At 39.8% G+C, this 13,172-nt stretch overlaps 1 protein-coding gene across 1 annotated transcript in view; it reads left to right on the top strand.

Moving 5' to 3' along the window:
- The window catches only part of CACNG8 (calcium voltage-gated channel auxiliary subunit gamma 8), a 175,084-nt gene extending 164,543 nt beyond the window's left edge, over positions 1-10,541 (top strand). The window contains exons 4-5 of the mRNA XM_077259480.1: positions 3,992-4,132; positions 9,471-10,541. Coding sequence (XP_077115595.1) covers positions 3,992-4,132; positions 9,471-10,051 — 722 coding nt within the window. The 3' untranslated portion in view covers positions 10,052-10,541. The remainder of the gene's footprint in view (positions 1-3,991; positions 4,133-9,470) is intronic.
- Positions 10,542-13,172: the final 2,631 nt, after the last annotated feature.

Below are 13,172 nucleotides of genomic sequence, written 5' to 3'. Positions count from 1 at the left end.
ACAACCACAAAAAGGCCCCCCAAATTATTAGACAGGCCACATAATACTTTGTTTTAAAACAAATATTTTTATTTATATCAAAAAGATAAAAACCTTAGTTCAAATACACAAAAAATGTAGAAATGCCTCCAATCTAATACAAATCATGTGTGGCTACACAGGCAACTATATAATATAACCCTGTGGCAACTGTGGTGCTTCTATAGACATTACCATAACTTCCTTAGATAATATCCCTGGCACATGATCTAAAAAGAAACCCCGACCAAAGTGCTTTAGTGCATATACATGGCTAGTTATAAAATCCAACCCATAAGGCTCATACCATATAAGCCTCAAATGGCGTTTCTGTAGATACTGCGATAATATTCCCAGTTAATATCCCGGTTAAATAACCTGACCAGAAATCCTTGCCAAAGTGCCTCAGTGCATATGTCAATTTTGGGCTCATACAGCCACCACAAGTAAATTTATCTGGTTATAGTTTCCTCCGTGCTACCACACGAGATCTGCTCAAACCCCAATGCATTGTGTTGGGGATATCATGGACTTTGATTAGCGCCAGTTTCATCTCGTGACCGCTATACTTGGGCTTCCCTGGACAATGGGATCTGACATCACAGCAAATAGATGAGTACAGCTACCGAGGATGTTACATTAGTCTTTTTCTTTTTAGAAAGATGATTGTATCCTCATACTATGTATTGTTATGCTGTGGTACTATTTTCTGGATAATTCTTTGTGTCTGAGAAAGCTATATGGCTATTATTGCTTTGGTTTTTCTGAACTATATGGTGGGACACCACAACAAACAGATTGGTATGGAATGCTGCACTAACTATTTCATGCTTAAAGGGATGATTGTGTCCTTTTGATATGCATCTCTATGCTGTGATGTCTCCTACTAAATAGCTTTTACTGTCTGGGGAACCCTATAGAAACACTATCGCTTGGACAATAATATATTATAGTGTACATCCGATCTACCCGCCTATATTTTTTTTCTGATCTACTTCCATTGCCGGATCAGTCTATTGCAACTACAAATTCTGATAATTTATATTTTATAAAAAATTCACTTTTTTGGATTTTGTTTTTTCACGGGTATTAGGGTGTATTGGGACACTTCTTTTTGTTTATTTGTTTTGTCTCCATTGCAGGGACTGGCAGGGACCTTAGGGCTAGCCGTCGAGGAGTGGGGGCACCTACCGCTGAAAATTAGGGTGTCTACCTCCACTGCTAGGCAGGTCTGTTTATAGGTATTTTTCCTAGGGCTCACCAGGTTTCCGTTATTGTAGATATTATTAGGGGCCTTTAGGCTGAGCCGTTGAGGAGTGGGGGCACCTACCGCAGTAATTTAGGGTGCCAACCTCCACTGCCAGGTAGGGTTCATTATAGTGACCTTCTAGGGTCCAATAGGCACACATTTTTGTCCCTTCGTATAATACTGTTTTAATGAAAATAGAATGTTTTAGCTTTATTTAACTAAAAGTTATATTTTAGGGATCCTTGATTCTTTAAGTTTTTTTTTTTTTTTGTGTTTGCCTTTTTCTGCAGCAGTATGTTTTTGTCAAGCAAAAATCCATCATGACAGATAGTCAATACTATTAATTGAATTCCAACTAAAGCTAAGGCATCAGATCACATAAATCTTCATCAGTTCTAGTGATTCATCATTATTTATTACAAGATCCAGAATTGATTTTCTTATTTTTTGTTAATAGCTTAGGTTATTGGTAGCTAGTAGCGATAGGCGAACGTGCTCAGAAATTGTCTTATCAGAGCATGCTCGCGTGTGTTAGTATCTGGGCATGCTCATATATTATGTTCGGCTACATGATTTGCAGCTGTTAGACAGCCTGAACACATGTGTTATTGCCTGTTTGTTAGGGAAGTCCCACATGTGTTGAGGCTGTCTAACATGTAGCCATGGGGGCGCTAGCAAAATATATGAGCACGCCCAAGATACTCAGATACCACCCGGGCATAAGACGTTAACCAAGCATGTTCGCCCATCACTAGTAGCTACTTTTATGAAAATGGTATCTTGTTCATTGTCACAAAGATCATGTTTTCAAATTTGCAATGCTTCGCAAGACACTGTTAAATGTTGTCGCCAAACATGATTGCCAGAAAAATCTTGTCCGATAAAATGCTGGGCCCCATGATAGAAATTCAGGAGACCTCCATAAAGTCAGTAGGGTCTGTTGGACATCGCTGGGCGCTCTCCAGCATTTAAAACTGAGTGGATACACCGTCTTCAAAAATATGTGTTCGCATACCCTAATGAGCCAGAATACAGAAATACCAACACAGATATGAACAGAGCCTCAGATAATGAGAGCAAGGATAAGAAATGTTTGTTCACTGTTAGCATACATACAGTTGTAGCAAATGTTCGATTTCCCTGCAGCTCTGCCACCGGGAAAGTAAACCATTGCATTGTTCTCTTTAAAATCAATGGACTTCTTCCCTAAGGGTACCGTCACACAGTGCAATTTTGATCGCTACGACGGTACGATTCGTGACGTTCTAGCGATATCGTTACGATATCGCAGTGTCTGACACGCAGCAGCGATCAGGGATCCTGCTGAGAATCGTACGTCGTAGCAGATCGTATGGAACTTTCTTTCGTCGCTTGATCACCCGCTGACATCGCTGGATCGTTGTGTGCTTGAAAATGCCGGTTCCTCCAGGGTGTTCTTGACAATACTTAAGGGTCCTGAAAAGGTAATTCAGAATTCCCTAGAAGTACTTGAAAGTGTTTTTTTTTTAAACCGGATATATTCATGAAAATAAAATACAAGCCACATAGTTTTGTATAAATAAGAGGTACATTTTCTATCCTCATTTTGAACACTGTATGTTTACACATATTTCTTTTGCTGCCCCTAATATGAGCATTGGCACTGCCAATCCAATTTACATAATTAGATAGTTGAAGACCACTTTACACAAGCTGATGATCAGACAAAAAAAGTTTGTAGGAATTCTCAGTCATTGCCCAACAACATTTATTAGGATACAGACTGAATGGGTTTCAACTCTTAAACACCAAAAGATCGAGTAATTTCCAAGATGTATTTCTAAAGACTTGTCTTAACTAGACCTTGTAGACCATGTTTTCAAATCCCACTCATAGTTTCTCATCTTCTGTTGGCAGTTATACGAGCTTTATCATATAGACTTATAATATTAGATGCTGTTATAATTTATTAAGTGTTGGGTGCTCACTTTTCCCTGTGTGCCTGGATTCCGAAGCCTTGCTTCTTAGTAAAAATAAATAAATTAATGAAATGGACTTGGAACTATACTGTACAATTTCAGATCATAGATCTTAGAAAGTCAATGGGAAAAAAAGTCTGAAAAAATACTGTTATCGCCGTTATTATCTATTCTATTATCTTACTCTTTCTTTCTGATATTTCTCTAAGTTTACAAATTATTTTTAAATACCTATGGTTGTACACAAAATCAAAACGCAGTGGCTCCTCAGGAGGTAAGGTCCTACAGTGGTATCTTCAAAATACTTTGGTCTTTCCTAAACCACTGCAGTTTGGAACCACATTCAATATGCAATGCTGCAGACATAGTTGATCCGTGTCACTTGGGAATGGCTGCAAGATCAATCCATAGAGATGCCATACCAAGTGTTCATTCTATAGGCGCAGTCAATAGGAGCAAGATCGTATCGCAATGCACGAACTGGCCGGCATCTCTCCTGACCGAAGCTTGACAGCTGCATAGAAATGCATGGCGCTGCCACGCTCGGATCAGAAAAGCCGCCGTCCAGTATGATGTTGGTCCAATTTATACCACCATCTGTCTTCCGCTATTACTGAAGTTATTACTGTACTTCTTGGTTGTCTACTAGTGTCACTTCACTGTCCAGTACAATTATCTTCTCTATATACATCCCTTTTTATAACTTGGATACCAAAACTTTGTTATGTAGCATAAATACTGATTCCCTTTTTTTTATATATATCAGGTGTGGTTCGTGCCTCGAGCATCTTCCCTATCCTCAGTGCCATGCTCCTATTACTCGGGGGCCTTTGTGTTGCTGCCAGTCGTGTTTACAAATCCAAGCGCAACATTATTTTGGGGGCTGGAATTCTTTTTGTTGCTGCAGGTGAGAAGCATCTCACGCTACATTCACTGTCTAACTATATTCTGCTTTACAGGATTAAATAATTTATTTGTGTATGAAGCAAAGCTCAAAATATAAAAAGAAAACATTAGCCAGCAACACATCTAAGAGGCTTCTGTCCAATAAACCACTTGTTGGGAAACAAAGTAAAGCCGGGGTCACACTTGTGAGTGCAATGCAAGAAACTCGCGCAAGTCTCTCTCATCAATACCCGGCACTGCCGCTGGCACTCGGGATTGGAGCGTGCCGGCGGCAGTGCCGGGTATTGATGCAAGAGACTAGCGCGAGTTTCTCTCCTTGCACTCGCAAGTGTGACCCCGGCCTTAATATGACTTGCTTGAAAGATGAGATCCAATAATACTGCAATAAATGTAATTCACACAAAAGAAAATCACAGAGCCACACTAAACTGTGAAGAAATTGGCAGCTATATTACATTGCAATGAGCAGAACAAAGTTGGGATGGCGTTGAGAGTGCTGCTCTTATCTTCTGTGTTATGTAGATAAAGCTATGTACACCTTTGTGTCAGAGGTCTCCTTTTGCAGATTCTGTTGAATTTACAACCAGTGAGTGACACTAGCACCACTCCTGATGACAGTTTGATGGCGATGCTAGAAACTGTCGAGCAGTGCTGATGTCACTCATTGTTTCTAGCACCACCCCTGAAGACGCAACTTCATTCACAGAAACTATGGGAGCAGAGATATAAACAGAGTGCCAGTGCTGCACTCACATCTCTCACAGCATCCATCACCCAGGATCCAGGACATCTTCAGTGATCCAAGGATTTAGGGATTAGCTAAATCGAGAGAAATGTAGGGTGTTTTGTAATAAATCAAATTACAAAAGTTGTTAGGGTATAAAATTAGATAGTTAGAAAGTACATTTTAGGTGCCGGACCACCTCTTTAACTAATGATGATTAATACAATTGTTTGGTCTCCATACAGTTTGCACATTCCACATGGAGATATGTTGATGACAGAAATTATTTTTAAGCAACATGAAAGTTACGATCAGTCTACCAACAAGCACTTGCTCAGTCGTCGTCTTTTCACACCAGTGTTTACATGGGTCATGAATGCTCATTTAGTGAAAAATGATTGACTGATGAAAGAAGTGGAAAGGTTAAAGGTGGGTTCACCCATGATAGATTTTGTTGTAGATATTTCTGCCACTGTCACATTGATCTGAATGAAACTTCCTAAAACCCGCGAGCATGCCGCCAAAGCGACTCTATTCAGATAAATGGAACTGGTTTTCTGCAACAGAATCTGCCGCTTGTGTATCCACCCTAAACCTCCTGACTTGTTTAGTTGCTATTTTAAAAACAGAACAGGGATAAGGAGATGTGAAAGATTAGAAGTTCTCTTTGACTGTCCTTCAGCAACTGCGCTGCCTTCCCTATCACACAGTATATGACGCTTTCCTGCATATAGAAATGATTACACTAATGGGAACCTGTCTTAAGAACTTTTTCATTTCGTTCCACTCATCTGGGCAGAGCAGCGGTACTGAATAATCACAGCTGTAATCACATCCACTGGTGATGTTACGTCCGGGGTGTGAATGCGCTGGCAAGGAAACTAATTGATTACAATTCAGGCACTGAATAAAGTCTTGACTTTTCAATGCTGAAGCTGCGCCCAGAGGACTGGCATGCAGAGGTGCGGAAGCAAGAGAGGGAAGGTTTGGCAGAAGTAGGATAGTTATGTAGGCATTACATTAGGAAAGCCTTTCATATCAATACTACAGCATGGACATACATTTATATGTATTTGTGTTTTCAAAGGCTTTTATAATTGAAAGGGTTCTGTCAGCATGATCCGGACCCCAAAATTATTTATATGTTGATGAATGAAACATAATGCAATTTCTACTTTACTTACTGTATGCAATCTATTGCTCCTTGGCTTAAAGATTGTTCTTTTCACATGCAAATTAAACTTAAATGCTTAAGTGCTCTGGGACTGTCAAAGAACTTCACAAGTCTCTGCCTCTTTAGCTCTATTTCATGCTGAGCCCCACCTTACGCTGAGCTCCACCTTACGAGGAGCCCAACCTTACACTGAGCCCCATCTTTACAGACTCTGATTAAGTACAAGTCACTAGCTCTGCATATAACTAGACTAGCTAGCAATTCACCTTAGTCAGATGGGAAAGCTGGCCAGATTGCATTGTATTGGAGCTGGAGAGAGAAGCAAGCCAGAATCCCTCTCTGAAAAGAGACTGCACAGGTCATGTGTAGTGTTGAGCATTCCGATACCGCAAGTATCGGGTATCGGCCGATACTTGCGGGTATCGGAATTCCGATACCGAGATCCGATACTTTTGTGGTATCGGGTATCGGTATCGAAACAACATTAATGTGTAAAATAAAGAATTAAAATAAAAAATATTGCTATACTCACCTCTCCGACGCAGCCTGCACCTTACCGAGGGAACCGGCAGCCTTCTTTGCTTAAAATGCGCGCGTTTACTGCCTTCCGTGACGTCACGGCTTGTGATTGGTCGCGTGCCGCCCATGTGGCCACGACACGACCAATCACAGCAAGCAGTGACGTAATTTTCAGGTCCTGAATGCCTAATTCTAGGCATTCAGGATTTTAAAATTACGTTACGGCTTGTGATTGGTCGCGTCGCGGTCACATGGGCGACGCGACCAATCACAAGCCGTGACGTCACGGGAGGCAGGAAACGCGCGCATTTTAAAATTACGTCACGGCTTGTGATTGGTTGCGTGCCGCCCATGTGACCGCGACGCGACCAATCACAGCAAGCCGTGACGTAATTTCAGGTCCTGAATGCCTAATTCTGCATTCAGGACCTGAAAATTACGTCACAGCTTGCTGTGATTGGTCGTGTCGTGGCCACTTGGGCGGCACGCAACCAATCACAAGCCGTGACGTCACGGAAGGCAGTAAACGCGCGCATTTTAAGCAAATAATGCTGCCGGTTCCCTCGGTGAGGTCCAGGCTGCGTCGGAGAGGTGAGTATAGCAATATTTTTTATTTTAATTCTTTATTTTACACATTAATATGGATCCCAGGGCCTGAAGGAGAGTTTCCTCTCCTTCAGACCCTGGGAACCATCAGGGATACCGTCCGATACTTGAGTCCCATTGACTTGTATTGGTATCGGGTATCGGTATCGGATTAGATCCGATACTTTGCCGGTATCGGCCGATACTTTCCGATACCGATACTTTCAAGTATCGGACGGTATCGCTCAACACTAGTCATGTGCACCAAACTGCAAGTATCACTTGTCACTGGACAAGGCTAGGGATTTTGTGTTTATGGTTTTAATTTTGTGCTGTGACACCAATGGAAATAAATGTCACTTTTTTGACCCAACAATCCAGTGAGTGTGTGAATGCTGCCTAATGCCTACCGGAGAGCGTGAATCCCTACAGTGGTCAGTCAGGAAGAGGAAGTTGAGTTGGGTTTAGAATAGAGCCAGGCAGGCAGAGACTTGGGAAGTGCTCTAATCACACCCAGAGCACATGTGCATATGAATTAAAACATGTAATTCAATTTGATTGAATTTTGCTAATAATAGGTATAGACTGTACTATGTTTCAAACAGTAACCTCACCATAGAATCAGTTTGAAGGGCTGGATCATGCTGACATATTCCCGTTAAGCTGAAAATTGCAGCTACCTTGTAATATGCTTCTTAATTAAAGAGATCCTGACAGGTGCCACATGCTCTCCAACCCACCAACATTTGTATATTTCTTGCTAACTGCCCTGCCTATCAAGCCCTTTATGTTGTTTGTGACCTAAATAGATGTTTAAAAAAGTATTTTAACAGTCTGTCTTTCATATGCAAATAACCTTTTGACTAGTTGATGGGGTCTTGATTTCATTTAAACCACAGAACTATAGAATAAGGTCCACAATTACGGCAAAAACAGGAGAGAAAAAACCCTTAAAAATAACTTTAATAGAAAGTTTAAAAAGCTTGCATATCTTAAAAACAATACAACACGAGTGTGAGTAAAAGGAGGAGTATACCACTAAAAGAGCAATAGAAACATATGAAATATATGGCCTAATATGTCCTAGACTAGCTTAGCGGATGCCCTACCAAGCAGTGGAGGTTGGCACTAGTGATGAACGAATATACTCGTTACTCGAGATTTCTCGAGCATGCTCGGGGGTCCTCCGAGTATTTTTTAGTGCTTGGAGTTTTAGTTTTTAGCACCGCAGCTGAATGATTTACATATGTTAACCAGCATAAGTACATGTGGGGGTTGCCTGGTTGCTAGGAAATCCCCACATGTACTTATGCTGGCTAACAGATGTAAATCATTCAGTTGCGGCGCTAAAAACTAAAACTCCGAGCACTAAAAAATACTCGGAGGACCCCGGAGCATGCTCGAGAAATCTCGAGTAATCAGTATATTCGCTCATCACTAGTTTGCACCCTTAGTTTCTGTGGTATGGCACCCCCACTCATCGACGGCTAGCCCTAATTACCCTAGTACACCCCTAACCTAGCGTGTTGTAAAAGCCACAAAACAAACAGTCACACAGCAACCCAGTTATGTGTAAAAGGCAAATTCAACAAAAAGACCATTGTGGTGTCAAAAAAAATATCACAATTTTTGCCATATATCAAAATGTTTTAATTTTGACCATATACCATACTTCCATACTTTAGTATAATTCAGTAGTGTGTAGAGGCATAGAGATGGGCAGTCCAGCTCCCTCCCAAATGACAAAAAAATAATGTACAGTATTCTAGTCACTTATTAGTAAACGGGTTTCAAGATGTGGGGTACATATGTCATTCATAAGGGTCTACCCTACCCCCAGAAAACTAAGCTCAGGTAACAGCGCTGAGGAATAATCCAAGTTTAATAATGTACATCAATGTAGTCACAAATATGTAAGAATGCCCATTGCTAAATTAAATTAATACTTTGCATGTCATAGCCACAGGTAATAACAGCAATAGACTTTTTGACCTATGAATCATCATAATAATGAGTTGCTAAGATCTTTTAAGAATTGTTCCCTTTTGTACACAGACTGCTTTTGTGAGTTGCACTTAGGTATAAAGTTGATATTGGTTTTACAGCTCCTTAGACTACTCCTGCTGACAATCATTATTAGTAATTTATTAGTATGAATAAGATAGTAATGTTGTTTAGATGGTTTTCCAAACTAAGAAAAAAATGGTTGACTATAAACAGAAGTCTCTGCTTTATTTTAAGCAATGGATGTTCACAGCTGAATAATTGTTACACTGTGATATAAATTTTTTTTTATAGATTTGGTACTAACTTTTTTGCCTTCCCATCTATTGGCAGGTTTAAGCAACATTATTGGTGTCATTGTTTACATTTCTGCCAATGCCGGGGATCCTGGTACAAAACGAGATGATGAGAAGAAAAGTCATTATTCATATGGTTGGTCCTTTTATTTTGGAGGACTTTCTTTTATCATTGCTGAAATGATTGGAGTCCTTGCTGTTAATATCTACATAGAAAAGAACAGAGAAGCACATTGTAAATCACGTACTGAGCTGATCAAAAACCCGTCAGCCATTCTACGTTTACCAAGCTATCGTTTTCGATACCGCCGGCGCTCTAGATCAAGCTCAAGATCCACCGAACCTTCTCAATCAAGGGACACTTCTCCAGTTGGAGTGAAAGGGATACCATCTACTGATATCTCCATGTACACCTTGTCAAGAGATACCTCCAAGGCTAATGTTAGCAGTCTGTACAACACAGAGCGTGGGGATCACAGTTTTTTACAGCTGCACAACTGCTTTCCCAAGGAACCTGGGGTCACCGTCACCGTCACAGGACCAGCCTCAAACACAGGCACCCTGGGCAAGGACGGTTCAAACACCAACACTCTAAACAGGAAAACCACCCCTGTGTAGGTGGTCCCAAGGCTAAGGTCTTCTAAATGAGTGTGTGAAGAGTGAGTGTGCAATCCGCGTGATAGGATGTAAGTTTTAGAACGGAGGTAGGAGCCATTTAACGCCATGTAGCTGCCAATTTCTGGTAAAGAGGTGTTAGGAATCTCTCTATCAGTGAAAGAAATTTTGGAACCAAATGATAAGTGTTCTAATCCCTGCATTACATTGTTTTGATATATAACATACGTATTTAAAGATAATGAACATTATAGGATGATGATGATTAATTACTTCCAAAAATGAAGGAAAAAAGAAACATAAATATCTTGATTACTGCTAAACTGTAATTTTTCTTACAAAGAACTGTACCTGCCATATAGGATGAAAATTATTAAATATTCTTTACCGGAACAAAATCCTGAAATGATTTGAGAAGATCCTGTGAGCTCTTGTGACATGACTGTTTTAGTAAATGCATATATCTGTCATGAAATAATAATTCTGGAACATCCTTATTTGGAACTCTATTTAGGGGCACTTCTCTACAAACACGAGTCACTTCTATGTCCCAGCCCTTTTGAAAAAGTGAACCCCCCTCCATTTATCAGTCTATTCATATATTTTGGGGAGGAATACCAGATCAATGACAAAATACAAAGTTTGAAAGAAAAGTCATCCAAGTATTTTTTTTGCATTGGTATCTAAAACTGACATATCAGAAGAGTTGACAATTTCTCTTTAAATGGTAATTCAATTGTACATGAAAGTGATCAATTTCGGGTAGACATGGGAAGTCCATTTACAAAAAATCATCTAAGAATTTCCACATATGTGGATAAGAACATAAATGTATAGATTGATCAAGTTTGCTATCAATGCTGAATCGTTTTAACATTGTTTAATAAGAATGTAATTAAGGACCCCATATAATAATCCAGATGTTAGAGCTACGTAAAGTTTGCCCTTCTGCTATCATTTGGCCATTTATTTTAATAGGTGCCATGTAATGCTTTATTGCAGAAGTGGGGGAAACGATCGTTTCATTTCATTTATCAGCATTTTAAAAAATTGTCTAAAGGCTCATGCACATGACCGTAAGAATCAGATGAGTGCTAACCGTTGTTTTGATGGATAGCATTCGTCCCCATGTTATTCAATGAGACCGTCCACGTGTCCAATTTTTTTCTCATTCCGAGTGGTCCAAGGAAAAAAAATTGCAGCATGCGTATTTTGTTTCTGACATTTGAAGGCAAGTCTGTGGGTCTGTAGAAAACATCGGATGGCATCTGAGTGGGGTCCGATTTTCATGGACAGACTAAATGGACATAGTGGAGGAGAAACTTATTTGTTTTTCCACCTCCCAAGAAAATCAGATCACACTCTAATCAAACTTCAATCCAAATGTGATTAGCATAAATGGATCAATTTGCTTGGATGAGAAAAAAAAAACGTTAGTGTGACTTATTATATGGTAACCTTATACGTGTCGCTCGACCAAAGTTCGCCAGATGTCGCTACTCCATCTCAGTACAATACAAGTGAATAGGGCCAGATTGTTACCATGATTATTGGTTTTCTGTTTCCTTGAAATTCCTCAGCCCTTTTTCTATATACCTTGACCAAGGCAGCGAGGCTTGTAGGAGCCCTACTTGATATCCAGCAACTAAGATACATGACACATGCCTTGCCAGCCCCATGACAGCCATGCCCCTAGGAAATATTATTGGGTTTTCTTTGAAATAAGACAAAATCTATGTATCTCTTTAAATAGAAGCTGAAGTTGTCCAGACAGAACATAAATTATCCATTTTAAAACACAGGTTTTCATAGAGCTTCGATGAAATTTTCTCCTCCCAAATATCCTGTAAATCTTTTTAATTCCACTTCTTTGGATGGTTTTAGTATTTTATTGCAGGTTATATGATAATGCAAGGTCACAAAAAATCTTGTTTTTTTAAGAGGTGAAAGCTTCGGGGATCTAAATGTACAAGTCACATTTTCAATACTTCAGTTTAATATATTTGAATTGTTACCGGGAGAAGAGTTTTCCATGCTCAATTTCCAATTAACGCAGATGAAGGTTTTAAATAATGGTCCATTGAATTTGAAGGTGATATATCATATAATCATATATTGAGGGGTGTGTTACTCCAATGCTTAAAGTCTATGTATTTTTCTTTTCAGGAGTAGAATAGGTGTTGAAGATCAGACAATGGATCATGTCCCTTGATACCTATTACTATCAGTCACAATGCTATTTGTACAGAAAGGAGCATAAAAGTCAAAACAGTTGTCAGAAAATATGTAGAGGGCAAGAGGGTCATAAAATGTGCTAGTAGAAGCTGAGGTGAATTAGATTTTACTAGCAGGAATGACATTATTCTTTTCTGAGTCATAAAACTAAATAAGGGAGTACAAAATGTTGACTTGATAACTGTGGGCCCATAAGGTCTCTTTTCCCAGTTTTATTATTATTATTACTTTTTAACGTCCTTCAACTCCATCTCGAGCAACGATGACTTGATGGATGAACGCTCTGTAGGAAGATCGATGTTATGCAAGGTCCACCAGGGTCTTCTCCGCCATTATCTTGAAAGCGATCGGGGTGCTGGTCTTCCTCTTCGCCTTGTTCCTTCTAATCTTTCGACCATGATGTCTTTCTCCTGTAATTGCTTTCTTCGTAGGATGTGTTCAAAGTAGGCAAACCTTAGCTTGGTGATCTTTGCTTGCAGTGACATGTCTGGCTTGATTTATTTCCCAATATATGGAGGCCATTAGTACAGATAATTTTTGCTGAGGTCTAGGAGCTTCTTGTGATGCCTCTTTCCCCCTTAGTACATTGATTGTTTATTGGAATTTATTTATTAAAAATTCAACTGAATGTTAAATGTGGCCCTAAGAATTTGCAAGACATAGCTGACTATATAGTTGGACTCTAGTACATGGAATATTGTCAGAATTCACCCAGTAGGCAGAAAAAAAGTGGATGCGTGAATAACTCTTTGTTTTCTGCTTAGGGGCTATAGTGATAATGAATCACTGCCGAGCAGTCTCAGCTTCCTGTAAAGGCAGTAGAAGAAATATCAGTTCTGTGTTTGAATCACTGAGGGAGGAAGAGCAGCTTCATTCATGTGTCAAAAAT

Source organism: Ranitomeya variabilis, chromosome 4 (genome assembly GCF_051348905.1).
Source record: "Ranitomeya variabilis isolate aRanVar5 chromosome 4, aRanVar5.hap1, whole genome shotgun sequence".
NCBI classification, from domain to species: domain Eukaryota; kingdom Metazoa; phylum Chordata; class Amphibia; order Anura; family Dendrobatidae; genus Ranitomeya; species Ranitomeya variabilis.
Note: the sequence above shows the minus strand (reverse complement) of the source record. Positions and strands in the feature narration are given on the sequence as shown.